This window comes from Geotrypetes seraphini, chromosome 19 (assembly GCF_902459505.1).
Source record: "Geotrypetes seraphini chromosome 19, aGeoSer1.1, whole genome shotgun sequence".
In the NCBI taxonomy this organism is placed as follows: Eukaryota; Metazoa; Chordata; class Amphibia; order Gymnophiona; family Dermophiidae; genus Geotrypetes; species Geotrypetes seraphini.
The window spans coordinates 4594591-4610761 of record NC_047102.1 but is presented as its reverse complement, the minus strand read 5'-3'; the positions used below and the strand labels follow the sequence as shown (position 1 = coordinate 4610761).

Below are 16171 nucleotides of genomic sequence, written 5' to 3'. Positions count from 1 at the left end.
TGTAAATTAGATAACAAGTAGAACAACTGGACATTTCTAGGCAATATTACAAATAAGATAACAAATAGGATAACAGAAAGATAGCTGGGTATTTCCAGAAGCATTACATTTTAGGGTACTGTACTCTTGGTTAATATTTTGGAGTGGAAAAGAATACCAGAAGAGTGGTGGAATTGAGAGGGGTTATATCAGGGAGGGGAGGGAAGATGGGTGGGGTTAAGGTGACCGGATAAATTTTTTTAATTTTTTTTATTTATGCAGTGAGAAACTCATATCATTTAAAACCACTATGTATCTAGTTATGTTACCAGAATACATCATGTAAATATCAATCACTACAGTTTTTTAATATTATTGAATGTCTTAAAATGCATTAGGAAGTTTCCTGGTTCTCCAACCTGCTGACTGTGCCAGCCTTGGCCCTCCCTCTGATGTCATTTCCTGGTCCCACATAACATAACTTTCCCAGTACTATGCAATGTAATCGGGACTCTTCATGATCAGTATTCAGAAAATTACACTTCCCCCTCCGAATCCACGGTTTCAGCATCCACGGATTCGGTTATTCGTGATTTTGGGGTTTTTTTTAGGGGTAAAAAAACAAACCAACTTTGTTTTGGACCTTCCCCGCCTCCCTCCCGCCTTCCCCCTGGCATCCCGGCCTTACCTGATGGTCTAGCGGGCTTTCGGGGCAGGAGTGATCTTCCTACGCTCCTGCCCCATGCAGATCGCCAATAGGAAATGGCTGCCGTGAGCTCCCATAGTCTCTTCTGCCCCGAAAGCCCGCTAGACCACCAGGTAAGGCCGGCACAGGCTGCCCAGCCCAGAGAGGAACGATCTTCGCTCTGCCCGGCCCGACACCGAAGCGGGGAAAGAGGAGACCGAAGCACCCGCACTGACCCCTGCAAACACACACCACACACGGAAGGAGGCGATCGGATGCCGGTAAGGTCCGGGGGTGGGTCAGAGCCAGCACAAAGTTATTCGAGATTTTTCACACTTTGCGGCTCTGCCCCTAACCCCTGCGAATACCGAGGGAGAAGTGTACATTCTTAGAACGTCAGACATTCATATCGGACCCCCCAAACTCCTTCGCTGTTTTAATGGCAGTTAAAAGTGACTTGGAAATGTTAGTGATGAAAGAATACTTTTTGACAAATCTTTGAAGTGAGTGAAAACATTTGGTCCTGGTGAATCGGGGCTTTAGCCGTGCTGAGCTACTGATCATATTTCCTGCAGAACAGCTGTGCCTCTCCTTGTGGAATCACAGAATCAAATTCAGGCGATGTGTTCGTTGCTATGCAAATTCTGGTTCACAGCAGTGTCAGCCGGGCGGTTCTAACAGCTACGGACTGTGTTATTTCAATATTGTGCCCTTTTGGCTAATAAATGTTTGCACACCGTCTGGTGCTGTTCTTTATACAATGCAGTTGTACCTTCCAGAGATGATGTAGTTGAAGGAAGGTAACTTAAACATTGCCTTTTGAAACCTCTCTGCTTTGTGAATTTTATCCTTTTTTGGCTTTTGTGTTCGTGTTATTGGTGATAGCGTTTTTTTTCCTTGCATATGAAATGGAAACCACCCCCCCCAGTTTTAAGCATATATTTCGTCTTGAATTAAGATAATATTCCTTAAAACTGCATCAATTTCCTGCTCTCATTACGAAGGAGTTTTGCTCCAAGACGAAACCTCGAACTGTTTTTAAAACTCTATCTTGTCACAACTCTGTATGACCTGATCTTGCGCAGTTAAAGTTCAGACAAGATGACAGTCGATGATCTCCGATAACATCTTCCTTGTTTAACAGAAAGCCTCGGGCGCAAGATTCCAAGCAGCGGCTACACGGCCACCATTTATTCTTCCTATTGCCGCTGTTTTTTCTTTACCTAAGATGCACACATTCCAGACCTCTGACCTTTAACTTTTGAATGGTTTTTTTTTTTTTCAAACACCTTGAGGCACTTTCAGGAAAGCTCTTCGCACAATTAGATGAGCGTAACGAATGGTTATGGAGTTAGCCCTCGAAGAGTCAACATTGTGTCTTCTTTCTCAAGTTATTTGTAGGCATTTAGGGCCAGATTATGAAATTGGCGTCTCAACGTAGTCACCTATTGCACGTCAGTCGCACTTTGGTGCCCAGAATCGTGCTTAGCGGTGCCTAACTTGAAACTTACACTACAAAGCAGGGTACAATTTAACCAAATTACCTATCTCAAAAAGTATTTAATACATATAATACAGGTTTTTAATTTAAATATACTGAATTTTTATTAAATAACACAAATCTTAACACTATATTATACATGAAACATAAATGAATCCATATTGCACTTCCAGTGACTAAAATCTGTATTATCCCACAATACAATGGAAGAAAATCTGGAGCTTGTACTCAGTCCATTCCCAAGCCTTTTCTGATGATCTGAGCTGAGCTTGTGATGATCTGAGTTGAGCTTGTGATGTCATAATGCCTCATTCCACCAAGAAGAGCCAACCTCATCAGTGATGTCACAATGGCTTGATTGTCCTGTACTCCCTTCTGCCCTCCATCCCAGCCAGCAGATTAACCGTTCCCCTTAACTGTATCCATGACATCCTGTGTGTCTGTCTTGGCTATTTAGATTGTAAGCTCTTTGGAGCAGGAACTGTCTTCTTTGTGACTCTGTACAGCGCTGTGTGCGTCTGGTAGTGCTATAGAAATAATTGTTTGTCATTTCATAGTCTCAGCCTGCATAATTTCACTGTTATTTCTTTCTTCTTTAAATGTGTCTTACATATAATTTGTAGTATTAGAAGAGAGCAAAAGGGGCACAGAGTGGGTGGGGTCAGCATTTGCATAGCTAATTTGCATTGCTTTTACTCTACCAGTCATTATTGCAAAGATGAAATGCAAATTCTAGCCACGCTTTTTTTCCCTGTCTTCTTACCAGGTGCATCTCTCCTCTTGCATTTTTAAAAATAGATATTCCTTTTGGGAACTGATTTGAGGATTGGGTCATAGAGTATTTTTTTTTTACAACTTATTTTGAATATGATATACATTAAAGTAACTGAAATCTCTAAAACTTTTCATGCTGTCTTCCAGCCTTTGTCCTTCCTCCCTGCTGCGCCGAAGCCTGCCTGCCCCCAAGCCAACCCATCGCCGATTCCTCCTCCCCTCCCCGGTCCGCCCCCGCCACCCGCATTTAATTATCTCACGCCGCAACTCCGGAAAGGGAAGGGCCAGGCACGTGCAGCGATTGCACGCCGCCGGCCCACAATCCTTCCCCCCGATGTCCATTCTGACGTCGGAGTGAAGGTCTGGGCCAGCCAAGCAGCGATTCATAGACTTACTTTTGATTGTGTTCCACTTTCTATGTAGTCATTGCTTTCTTTACCTCATTGAGACTTTGCTTTCTGTCTTATTTCCTATTCCAGACCGAAAACATAGATGCCTGTCTCAGTTTCCTGGCGGCCAAAGGAATTAATATACAGGGCCTGTCGGCAGAAGGTAAGTCGTATCCGTCACTGAAAAATCACACGCAGCATTGTAGTCCAGGTTGAGCTCTGGCTGATTTGGAACTTGGGGGATAGAATAAGGAGCCTAGCATGCAACTTGGCTTTTATGCTCAACGGGAACTCTGAGTTGTCCAAAAATGTGTGTGTCGTTGGTTGCCGTCAAAGTTCACTCCAGCCTATCCGAACCATTTGTGGGATACAGACCGTAAAAGTCTGTCCAGCATCATCCGCACTTTCCAAACTATTGGAGTTCCCATTGAAGCCCTCCCCAGCCCTGTACAATTCTGGAGACCACACCTTCAAAAAGATACAAATTGGATGGAGTTGGTTCAGAGGAAGGCTACTAAAATGGTGCGTGGTCTTCGTCATAAGGCGTATGGGGACAGACTTAAAGATCAATATGTAAACTTTGAAGGAAAGATGGGAGAGGAGAGATATGATAGAGATGTTTAAGTACCTATGTGGCATAAATGCACACGAGGCAAGTCTCTTTCATAGAAACATAGAACATGATGGCAGAAAAGGGCCACGGCCCATCTAGTCTGCCCACTCTAATGGCCCACCCCCTAACTACCTCCATGAAGAGATCCCACATGCCAATCCCATCTTTTCTTAAAATCTGGCATGCTGCTGGCCTCAATTACCTGTTGTGGAAGATTATTCCAGCGATCAACCACCCTTTCGGTGAAGAAATATTTTCTGGTGTCGCCATTTGAAAGGAAATTCCGGAATTGGAGTAGGATGAAGTTAAGAGGTGATAGGCTCAGGAGTAATCTAAGGAAATAATACTTTTTTTTTGACAGAAAGGGTGGTAGATGCGTGGAATAGTCTCCTGGTAGAGCTGGTGGAGACAAAGACTATGTGAATTAAAGAAAGCATGGGACAGGCACGTGAGATCTCTTAGAGAGAGGAGGAGATAGTGGCTGCTGCGGATGGGCAGATTGGATGGGCGATTTGGCCTTTACCTGCCATCATGTTTCTAGGATTCTGTAACCATAAAGCTCTATGACCTCACAATGCAAGTGTAAAGAACCTTAGCTTATAACAATAATGCTCTATGACCTCACAATGCAGATGCAAAGAGCCTTAGCCTACAGAAGGAGCTAGTGGATGCAGCGGATGGGCCATTTGGTCTTTTACCTGCTGTCACATTTCTCTGTTTCTACCACATTTGCATAAAATTAGCTTTCTGCGTGGCACAGGGTTGAAGAAGTTTGCAGATTTGTCTTCTAACACTTTACACTAGAATGCTCTGGTAGAAATCTTTCCGTTTACTCTGTGTTGGCATTTTGTGCATGTATGGCAAATTCTACAACAAAGACATGAATCTAATGATTTCCTAATTTTGTATGACTGCTGCCGATAACATTTGCTGAAGTCTTTGCCCTAAAAAGGCAATGTGTTTAAAGAGTGACAACGTGAAGACGGGGGCTTCTGTTTTCTGGTGCTCCATTATTTCTCTCTCTCTCTTCATTTTTAAACAGAAATCAGGAATGGGAACCTAAAGGCCATTCTTGGGCTCTTCTTCAGTTTGTCTCGTTATAAGCAGCAGCAAACGCAGAAACCGTATCCTCCTCCTCAACAGATCCCTACGGCCTCCCAGCCTGCCCGGCCTCTGCTGCAACAGCTGGCATCTGCTCCCCCGGCCACCCCGTCCTGTTACCAGATCACCCAGCAGCCCCCCCATCAACAGCTAAAAGCACAACCCGAAATGCAGTCCAGGTAGGTGCCTTACCCCTTGAGACGGCTCTGTTCAGTACCTCGCTGGATAAAGAAAAGCTTAAATTGTATTTCTCACCTGAAGCTATTACAGCTGTAGTATTCGGTGCATGCAACGACTCGCCTGTGTTTATTTCTTGTTAGAAAACACTTGAAAGTTTAGAAGACATGCGGCTTGTGCACGCTGACTGCTGAGTAATACAGCCCTTAGAAAATATGAGCAATTTATTAATAGCTTTTATGAGCTGTCAAATTAGGATAAAAGCAATGAGGACATCCTCTAGCCATTGCAGTAACATTAAATGCTACGATTAATCAGCTCGCCACACAAGATGGGATGTAGGATTTCATTAACCCTGTTGTCATCAGTGGACAGGGCTAGGATTGCTGCTCCCTCCTCACCCACGCTCTTCCTCCAGCCCTCACTCGCACAGCGGAGGGGAGGCTGGTGTTTACCCGGCAAAAAGAATATGCTTATCACATGCTATCTTTTCACTCGAGTTGTGCAGTGCAGAGAATTTTAGAGCCAGTGTGCAAGGAAATGAATTGTGCACATTCAGTGGCGTAGCCCGGGGGGGGGTTTGCCCCGCCCCGCCCCGCCCCCGCCCACCTCCTGCCATGCTCACGTGCCCCTTCCCGCCTACCGTTTTAATGTTCGCGGCACAAGCAGCAACCCCCAACCTGCTTCTCACGCCAGCGTCAGCGCTTCCTCTGATGTCGCTGTGAACGTTAACAAGGTAGGGGGGGGAGGGAAGTGGCGCATGGGAGGGGGGGGAGGTGTTGGCACCCTCACCAAGAGGGCGCCTGAGGCGGGATTGTCCCCAACGCTCTCCCCTTACGACGCCACTGCATACATTCAAGAACAAAGTGGTCAGGTCTTGAGCTGACGTCAGGAAATGTCCTTTCACTCTTCTGCTCACAAGCTGCTCTCAAGGGGTATCTGTGTCTTAGCACCTTATCCTGGCTCAGCTGCAGCAGAACCTCCTCACTGGCCCTTGGCAGACAGGAGAAGCGAGGCTTACATTTATCTTTTCATCATAATATTTAAGGTCAGAGCCTCAAGGTTTGTTGAGGTGCGGCTGGACAGAAGGTGCTTCTTGCTGGCTGCAGGTCCAAAGCCCACCGAGAAGCTCTCACCGTTTCTGTGCATGGGCAGAACAGTTTTGACCTCCTGACTTTGCAGCGATATGCAAAGAAGCAGCCGAGAGAAACCTTTGCAGGCATGTGCCCGTTTCAAGCAGGGGGCATGCGGTACCAAGCGTTTGATCACAGCAGACCCCTCTGGAGGAAGGGTAAGAATTCATCTGGATGAAAAAGAGCAATAAAAACATCTGGCATGTTGAATTTTTATATGAGGTCATAAAGTCATTTATTGGGCATCTTTATACCTCTCGGCTGCTCTTACTGAACAAATGCGCTTTTTGTAAGTGTTGTGCAGTCAGTATTGTAGAGGGAGATGAAACAGGCCAGAGCCAGAGCTCACGTCCCCATGCTCAGTGAGCACCCGAGCTGGGCCGCTCGAGAAACAGATGAAGCCGACGCTGCGTTCAAGGAGATTCAACCGCCGATAAAGATGTTCCCGATAGGCCACATTTTAAACATCTGTTCTTTTTTCTTCTGTGCTCAATGTGTTGCGGTCTCTGATTTGGGAAAATTCTGAGACGTGCAAACAAGTCCGAGAGTAAACCTTTGCACAAGTGCAGGATTCCTAGCTTGGAGGAGTCAAAAGGAAGCCAGAGATTGACTGTGGTCTGTGGTTTTACTACAGGAAATAGAGTGAGCGGACGAGGTGGGTTTGAAGTCCTCATCTGTTGTCAAATTCTTTGTTGCCCAAGAGAAAATGTGCTGTAGACTGCGCCAGTGGTGACCTCAAGAATCTGTATTTTAATTTAATATAGATGTTCATAAACTTGCACATACCCCAACAGCTATAATAGAACAAGATGATTACAATAAGCTGTGGGCGGCATTTTAGAAGGGGTGTACAGATTGGAATTGGGCACTCAGGTGAGGACATAGATTTCACTCGTGTTTTACAACGAGATTTGCCAACTTTAGGGCCTCTTATGAAATATATTGAGTGAAATGGTGTGGAGGCCGTGTAAGGCCACTTTTCCAAGGTAATATATAGAAATAAAACAAAGGAAATAAGGTGACATATTCAGAGGTTATTTGTGCTTTGATGTATCCCTGTAAGATTATATGAGTCTGTCTGATAACAAAACATACCTAGACCACATCCCCTCGCCAGATACAGGTTTGTGCAGAAACCGGCATTTATTGTGAAATCCCATATATTTTTATTCTTATTGATTATATACTTCACTGAATGTACAGTCTTCTTTATGGAAACTGCTCAGAACTTATGGCAGGGCGGTATATAAGAATAAAGTTTATTATAATTATAATATTGCATATCTGAAACCCAGATAGCATCAGTATGTCCTGAATTCAAGAAAGTGTGAGATAGGCATGTGGGATCTTTTACTGCGGATGGGCAGACTGGATGGGCTTTTATCTGCCATCATGTTTCTATGTTACTAAAGTTCTATGACCTCACAATGCAGGCGTAAAAAGCCTTAGCCTATAGGAAGAGGAGTTCCAAATGTTAAAAGCCTTAGCCAATAGGGAGAGGAAGAGATAATGCTCACTGAGGATGGGCAGACTGGATGGGCCGTTTGGCCTTTATCTGCCATCATGTTTCTATGTCCTAAAACCAGTATCAAAACCAAATGAATATTACTTTTATAAAACCAACAAAAAAAAAATCGCAAAACAACCTGCCAATGTCTGTGCCCAGAATTCTATCATGCAAATTAAAAAAAAACAGAACAGTACTGTGGAAACGAAGTCCTTGATGTAAAAATATAATACAAGAATTCATCACAGGTGAAAATAAGGCGATGCAATAAAAACAGTACATAATACACACAACTAAGATTGGGGTTCGGACCTGACATGGTCCGTGTTTCAGCTTTGGTCACCTTTTTATGGGGTCCAAATGTCAAATACCACAAGATTTAGTTATGCAAAAATCATGCAATAATGTGTGTACGCTTTGCGAGATAAACCGCAGTTAACCAGCACCATGCAACAAGTCCTGGCTTCGGTAATCTAGACCGCAGAGGTCATCCCTGATCTACTGGCAGGTGAAGGTCGACACACACATGCTGCTGCTGGCCCATGCACATCGACCGGAGCAGACAGCAAAAGTGGCTGCGCTGAATTTAGGAAGAGAGAAGGAGGTGGTACTCGGACATCTCAGAGGACTCCCTGGGGGGAGGGGGGTTGAGTTCTGAGACGCCTGCTCTCATGTCGCTCCTCATTCAACCTAACACTTGTACTTTTGAAGAACTGAGGCCTCTCTTTGCGTTGGGTTTTGTTGATTCCTAAGCTGCCCATGTCCTTGTGGAGCCTCACTTTTCACCGGCCGGTTTTTCAGATGATAGTTTAAAGGGCTTTTCTTATGTGTCATTGTTCAACTTGGTTGGTATACAGTGTGTCCTCCAAGATCTCATCTCAAAGCCAAATCATCAGGTCCTCTCTGGGTCACAAAAAGATCTCTAGGTTAGCTTGACTTCCTCATCGGCTCCAGTGGGGGGGGGCCAGTGCTAGTGCAGGCTTTAAAAGTTCAGCTGTTGAGCTTTGAATTATTACAAACAATTTAAGAATCGTGGTCTGACCTGAACTTGCAGGATAATCTGCTTTGAAGTGTTCTGTTTGATTTGGAGTTTGCTTGGTTTGTTTTCGTTGAGATTTTTCCCGTTCCCCCTCCTACGATTACTGGAAAGATAAACTGACGCTTTGGCCGTTTGTGTGGTTTTCTTTTATGAAGCTGGGTGATCCTGCCCACTGACTTATATTTGCTACAAGGAATTGCTTTAAAACTGTGCAGTTTTCCCTTGGGCAAATAGACAAGAGGACAGAAAAGCAGTGTGTCTGATGAAGAGTACACTTCTCCCTCTGTATTCGTTGTGATAGGGGATTAACAGACCCGTGATACAGAAAAACCATGAATAACTTTTTCATATGTTATATAAGAGACCTGACAGAAGGGCTTCGAGGCAAAATAACATTGTTTGCCGATGATACCAAACTGTGCAATGTAGTGAGCAAAAGCACAACAGACAAAAAAGCAATGACAGACGATATGGTGCATGACTTACTTCTGCTGGAGCACTGGTCTAGGTCCTGGCAACTCAGTTTCAATGCCAAAAAATGCAAAGTCATGCACCTGGGAAGCCAGAATCCATGCAAGATCTACACCCTAAATGGCGAGATCCTGACAAGAACTGTAGCAGAAAGAGACTTGGGAGTGATTGTCAGGGAAGACATGAAGTCGGCAAACCAAGTGGAGCAAGCTTCATCCAAAGCAAGGCAAATCATAGGTTGCATACGCAGGAGTTTCATCAGCCGTAAACCTGAAGTCATTATGCCACTATATAGATCCATGGTGAGACCGCACCTGGAGTACTGTGTGCAATTCTGGAGGCCGCATTACCGCAAGGATGTGCTGAGACTGGAGTCGGTCCAGAGGATGGCCACCAGGATGGTCTCGGGACTCAGGGAGCTCCCGTACGAGGAGCGGTTGGGGAATTTGCAGCTCTACTCACTCGAGGAGCGTCAAGAGAGGGGAGACATGATCGAGACGTTCAAGTATCTTACGGGCCGCATCGAGGCGGAGGAAGATATCTTCTTCTTCAAGGGTCCCGCGGCAACAAGGGGGCATTCGTGGAAAATCAGGGGCGGGAAACTGCACAGTGACACTAGGAAGTTCTTCTTCACTGAAAGGGTGGTTGATCGCTGGAATAGTCTTCCACTTCGGGTTATTGAGGCCACCAGTGTGGCGGATTTTAAGGCCAGATGGGATAGACATGTGGGATCTATCCGCAAAGATAGATAGCGAGGATCACTGGAGTGGGCAGACTTGATGGGCCGTGGCCCTTATCTGCCGTCTAATTCTATGTTTCTATGTTTCTATGGTGAAACTGTGAATAACAGGGTGAAGAAAGTGCTGGGAATCAGTGATTTTTCTCTGTAAACGCTTGGAACCGCATATAATTGAAACTGTGAATGCTGAAACCGCAAATACGGAGGGAGAAGTGTAAATATGTCCTATCCTGAAATTGTGATGTAGCTAATCTCCATGACCAGAGTTCCCAGATACTCGTCCCATAGATACTGAGGTGTACAGTAGAGAATGACACGGTGACAAAATTCATCACCGTCCCCGTCCCCGCGGATAACCGCGGGAAATAATCCCATGTCATTTTCTAGTGTCTATTTCAACCTCGGTCCTTCTACACCAGCATTCTTCAAAGCAAAGCTTGCGGGTCAGTAGTTGTGGCCATTCATACTCTGATTCTTATGTGAGCCAAGGATAATGAAGCCATTGTGACATCACTGATGTGATTGGCTCTTAGGCACTGGTGGAATGAGGCATTATGACATCACAATATCTGCTCTGGATACCAGAGACTGTCATTCTGTAGTGTCTGTTTCAACCTCGGTCCTTCTACACCAGCATTCTTCAAAGCAAAGCTTGCGGGTCAGTGGTTGTGGCCATTCATACTCTGATTCTTCCCTCTCTCCTTAAAGAATGACATGAAGATTGTTTACCGCGGTTATCTGCGGGGACGGTAACGGTGATATTCTCTACTGCCTACCTTGTTGCTTTTTGTGACCTGAAAGTACCTTTCTTTATTCTTTGTGTGTCCTCAATACTCAATTAAAGAGTTTTCTTAAGCATCTGTGACTACAATTATTTCACATCATCAGAACTCCAGGTCGACTAACTCAAGAAGGTTGTTTGTTTGTTTGTTTGTTTTTGGCATCATCTTAATTTCTGCATGCCTTTTTTTTTTTTTTTTTTTAAATTAACTCCTTTATCCTTTCAAGTTGAATTTTTGTCTGGGGTATGAAAACTCATCACTTCTCTTTCCTTTCATTCCAGACTTCCAGGTCCCACCACGAGGGTGTCCGCTGCAGGCGGCGAGTCCAAATCTCGTGGTTCTGTGGCTGGCAGCAACCGCCGCAGTCAAAGCTTTAACAACTACGACAAGTCAAAACCTGGGAATTCCTTAGGAGCAGGTGGTGAGAAAGGTAGGAGCAGCCAATGTTAAGCAACTATTATATCGGTTTGCCTTTTTTCATAAATTTTTAGCAGTTTCAGACAGAAATAACAATTTTGCTCATCGCATTATTGCACTTGAAGGTTCCATTTTTGCTTTTGTTTTTGCATTCTGAAATGTCAGATTGATCTCCTTGTGTATTGGAAAGGTTTGTGACTGCAGAACTGGTTCTTGGCAATGCAGAAGTAGAGGGAGTTGGTAACTAGTGTAATGTAATTTATTTATTTGGATTTAACTCGCAACCCAGCTTGACAAAGCCTGGTAGTTTTTCCTGTTCATTGAACATTAGGGAGTGATGTGTCTGAGCCTTCGCTTGTAATTTAGGTGTATGCCCTCATCTTGCCATTAAAGTGTTAGTTAGCTAGGAAAACAAAGATGAAATGTTATAAAGTCCTTTTATCTCTCTGTAGCATGGGCACACCTCGAATACCGTGTGCAGTTCTGGTTGCCGTATCTCAAAAAAGATGTAGCAGAATTAGAAAAGGTACAGAGAAGGGCGACGGAAATGATAAAAGAGATGGGATGACTTCCCTGTGAGGAAAAGCTAAAGCGGCTAGGGCTGTTCAGCTTAGAAAATAGACGGCTCAGGGGTGATATGATAGAGGTCTATAAAATAATGAGTGGAGTGGAAAGGGTAGATGTGAATCGCTTGTTCACGCTTTCCAAAAATACTAGGGGACATGCGATGAAGCTACTAAGTAGTAGATTTAAAACAAACCGGAGAAAATATTTCTTCACACAATGTGTAATTAAACTCTGGAATTTGTTGCTGGAGGATATGGTAAAATCAGTTAGCTTAGCGGGGTTTAAAAAAAGGTTTGGACAATTTCCTTAAAGAGAAGTCCATAGGCCATTATTGAGATGGTCTGGGGAGATCCACTGCTTATTCCTAGGATAAAGAAGCATAAAATCTGTTTTATTACTTGGGACCAGGATACTGGGCTTGATGGACCTCCAGTAGGGCAATCCTTATGTTCTTATACTACAGCATCATTGCACCACCCTCACTCTGACCACCAGGTGTCACAGTTGTGCAGATGCTACGACCCAGCCAGCCTATCATAGCACAGAGTTGATGTAGTAGATGGAAAAAAGTACTTTCCCTCTCCAGATGTGGCTGCAATTGAAGCCTGTATGCTTAGTATAATGGCTTTACTATAAATGGTTTAAGATTACAAATTAAACCCTCCTATCCTGCAGAGGGCAGTACAGATCAAGTTAAAAATCAAAGCGTTTCTTTTCTAATTGTGCGTTTATAGGGAATTGTTTCATATGTGCCAAAGTTCAGAGCTAAAATAATGCCTTGTGGATTAAATATTTCTACACTGTGAACTTAAAAAAAAAAACACCAAAATGTTTTTTGTCATATCTTCCACGGAACTTGGCCAATTCTTATGAAATTTAGTGTGTCGTGTCCTGAATGAAGTTGATGTAAACTGTTGTAAATATTTCCCACCGTACCACAACACGACCTTGTGAAAATGAATTGTTGCTATGGGATATGCGCAGACGCAGACGATAGTTTGTAAACAGTCTCGGTATCAAAATGGTGTGTAGGAACTGCGGCTTTGTGAAGAGAAGTGTGGCTGGGAGGAGGTAAACACCCGTGGGGGTGGGGGGCACAAATTTGGGACGCAGAACAGAGGGAGGGAAGGATGATGAAGGGTGGATGGGACACTGAAGGGAGGGAGGGAGGGAGCGTGAACTTGGGACACAGAATGGAGGGAGGGAGGGAAAGAGATGCTGAGGTGGAAGAAGGGGAGAATTTTTGGCCAGGGTCTCTGTGTGAGCGGGAAAGAGAGATGATTTCTTTGGATTTTTACTCTATTAGCTTCCAGGCAAAGTGAATGAGGGTGTTTAGAAGGTCTGTTTGCATTCCAAAATAAATCAATTGGGATCTTCCTTACGCCCTACCCAGTGTCACTTCTCGTGGTCCTCTGAGAGTTACAGGCATGCTGACACGTCTGCTGCAAATTACTGGGGAAGGCTGTTTCTAATTTGCAGTCGGGAGACATGAGTGAGATTTTGTGCCCGTGTGTGAGGAGATTTACTAAGAAGATAACTTTAAAACCATAAGTTTTTTAAGCAATGATTCAGGATATATATTAGTGAGAATTCTGGCAAGACGTAGTCTGAATTTCTCTCTTGTTTTCTCTTTTTCTCTTCATTTCATTAGAGCTTGTGAGCAGTTTTTCTCTTGTAGGAAGGGACTTTTGGGGGCCTTTGTAGTAAACCGTTTTAAGCAGGGTCTACAGGCTTTACTGTGTGATAGGCCTTATTTTTGCATCACTGGTCTCCTCTGATGTGGGTTAGGATGATAGAATTGTTTAGGTGTATTTGTTTCTTAATTTTTCAAGTTGGTTCTGTTTAAATTCCTTTACTGTATATATGTTCATTTAAAAATGAATTAGCGCAGATCTATGCTAACAGCTACTGTATGTTAAAAAAAACCCAAAACAACCCCCCCAAAACAAACAAAACACAACCAGCATGCTAAATAGCCCATTCCAGCTGCCTAACAGGTAGGGGGGTTGGTCTCAGATGTGATGGGATAGAGCAGGGCAGTGGCAGGCTGTGACAGCCAGCATGTGGGTTGGTGCCCCATGCTATCTGTCTCAATTGCCAGTGGTGCAGGTGGACTTAATGCAAATTCAAACGATTCTTCTTCTATGATGCTAGTGGTAGTACCGCGAAACTACCACTAGAGGGTATTGAATCCTGTCCATCCTTAAGGTGGGAGCATAAGAACATAAGAACATAAGCAGTGCCTCCGCCGGGTCAGACCATAGGTCCATCATGCCCAGCAGTCCGCTCCCGCGGCGGCCCAAACAGGTCACCTGTCTGAATCACCAGAAGGGGCCCCCTTGCCACCCTGGTTTCCCATTGAAGTCCTATCTTCCCATCGAAGTCCTAACCCTCCGGTTTTGCACATGCACGACCTGGTCGGGTTTCTATACTTATTTCCTGGATACTTCTCTCAGTATCCCACGATCCCTTTATCCCTCAGGAATCCGTCCAATCCCTGTTTGAATCCCTGTACCGTACTCTGCCCGACCACCTCCTCCGGCAGCGCATTCCAAGTGTCCATGACCCTCTGGGTGAAAAAAAACTTCCTTGCATTTGTTTTGAACCTATCTCCCTTCAGTTTCTCCAAGTGCCCCCTCGTACCTGTTGTCCCCTTCAGTCTGAAGAATCTGTCCCTATCCACCCTCTCTATGCCCCTCATGATCTTGAAGGTCTCTATCATATCTCCCCTGAGCCTCCTTTTTTCCAGGGAGAAGAGCCCCAGCTTATCCAACCTCTCGGCGTATGGGCAGTGTTCCAGCCCTCTTACCAGTTTCGTCGCTCTCCTTTGGACTCTCTCAAGCACCGCCATGTCCTTCTTGAGGTATGGCGACCAATACTGCACGCAGTATTCCAGATGCGGACGCACCATCGCTCGATACAATGGCATGATGACTTCCTGCGTCCTGGTTGTGATGCCCCTCTTTATGATGCCCAGCATCCTGTTGGCTTTTTTCGCGGCTGCTGCGCACTGTGCAGATGGCTTCAGTGATGCATCCACCAGCACACCCAAGTCTCTCTCAAGTCTGCTGTCTCCCAACAATGCCCCCCCCGTTTTGTAGTTGAACAACGGGTTCTTTTTCCCTATATGCATGACCTTGCATTTTTCCACATTGAAGCGCATTTGCCATTTGCCAGACAACTTCTGCCTTAAATCAGTCTACTATCAGGAAGCCCCCTGGATAAAACCTGCAAGGGGGGGGGGAGAGTCAGGTTGTGTCCTGGGGATGGGATTTGATGCTGTAGGGAGGGTTGGAAAGGAAGGGGGTACACCACAGTGGTAGTTCTTTTTTTTTTTTTTACTATAGGCCATTATCAAATTACATGTTTTTGGCAGATAGTGTACGTCGTTACATGAAACATGGTGCCCCTGTGCTGGAGACCTAGGGTGGATTTTTGGCGTGCCTCCTGCATTTACCACATGGGTTTTGCACGTACCACACCTTAACTTTTGTAGTTTATAAGTGTGAAATGAAAGGGCTCCATTTCTAAATAATGCCAAACATAGCAAGCTGTATTTAAAGCCAGTTGTATAAGCACTGCCACTGGCTTTGGAAGGCTGTGCATACAGGGGATAATTCTAGAACTAGATGTAGGAACCTGGATGCAGTTCACTGCGTGCTGATTCTAGAATGGCATCTGGGCACCGAGATTCCATTATGGAATGGTAGAGTGAGTCAGCCTCAATGGTCCTATGTTTCAATAGCAGGTGTGGATGCGCGCACCCAATTAGAAACATGATGGCAGATGAAGGCCAAATGGCCCATCCAGTCTGCCCATCCACACAATCCACTATCTTCTCCTGTCCCCAAGAGACCCCAAGTGCCTGTCCCATGCTTTCTTGACACAGTCTTTGTATCCACCATCTACCACCCTTTCTGTAGAAAAGTACTTGTAATTTAGAGTCTTAAGTGACGCAGAAGATGTTCTCTCTGGGATCTTCTGTGAAAGCTATATTGAGACATATACAATTTAACAAGGTGTCTCCAACACACTTTGCCTCAGAGGGGTGGCACTTTTTATTTTAGTTGAATTCAGCTGAATTTATTTCAGCTGTTACGGTGGAGCCGGCTTCTACTGAATTCCCAAATGAGCCATTAGACTTGTTCCAGCACATTGCTTTGTGTCTTTGGAATAAAAATTGTCTGCAAAGTGAGAGCCATTGTCGTAGACTTTTTCCTCGGCAAGAAATGCTCATTTGGAATATTAATTTCATGTTTTCCCATGAGATTCCTGATTATGCTTTCACTGGTTTTGA

General features: G+C 44.6%; 1 protein-coding gene across 9 annotated transcripts in view; it reads left to right on the top strand.

Annotated features, from left to right (window-relative positions):
* Nucleotides 1–16171, top strand: part of NAV2 (neuron navigator 2) — a 268615-nt gene that overhangs the window by 80365 nt on the left and 172079 nt on the right. For all 9 annotated transcript variants that reach the window (XM_033928185.1, XM_033928184.1, XM_033928183.1 and 6 more), the window contains exons 4-6: nucleotides 3419–3491; nucleotides 4984–5221; nucleotides 11172–11320. In XM_033928185.1, coding sequence (XP_033784076.1) covers nucleotides 3419–3491; nucleotides 4984–5221; nucleotides 11172–11320 — 460 coding nt within the window. The remainder of the gene's footprint in view (nucleotides 1–3418; nucleotides 3492–4983; nucleotides 5222–11171; nucleotides 11321–16171) is intronic.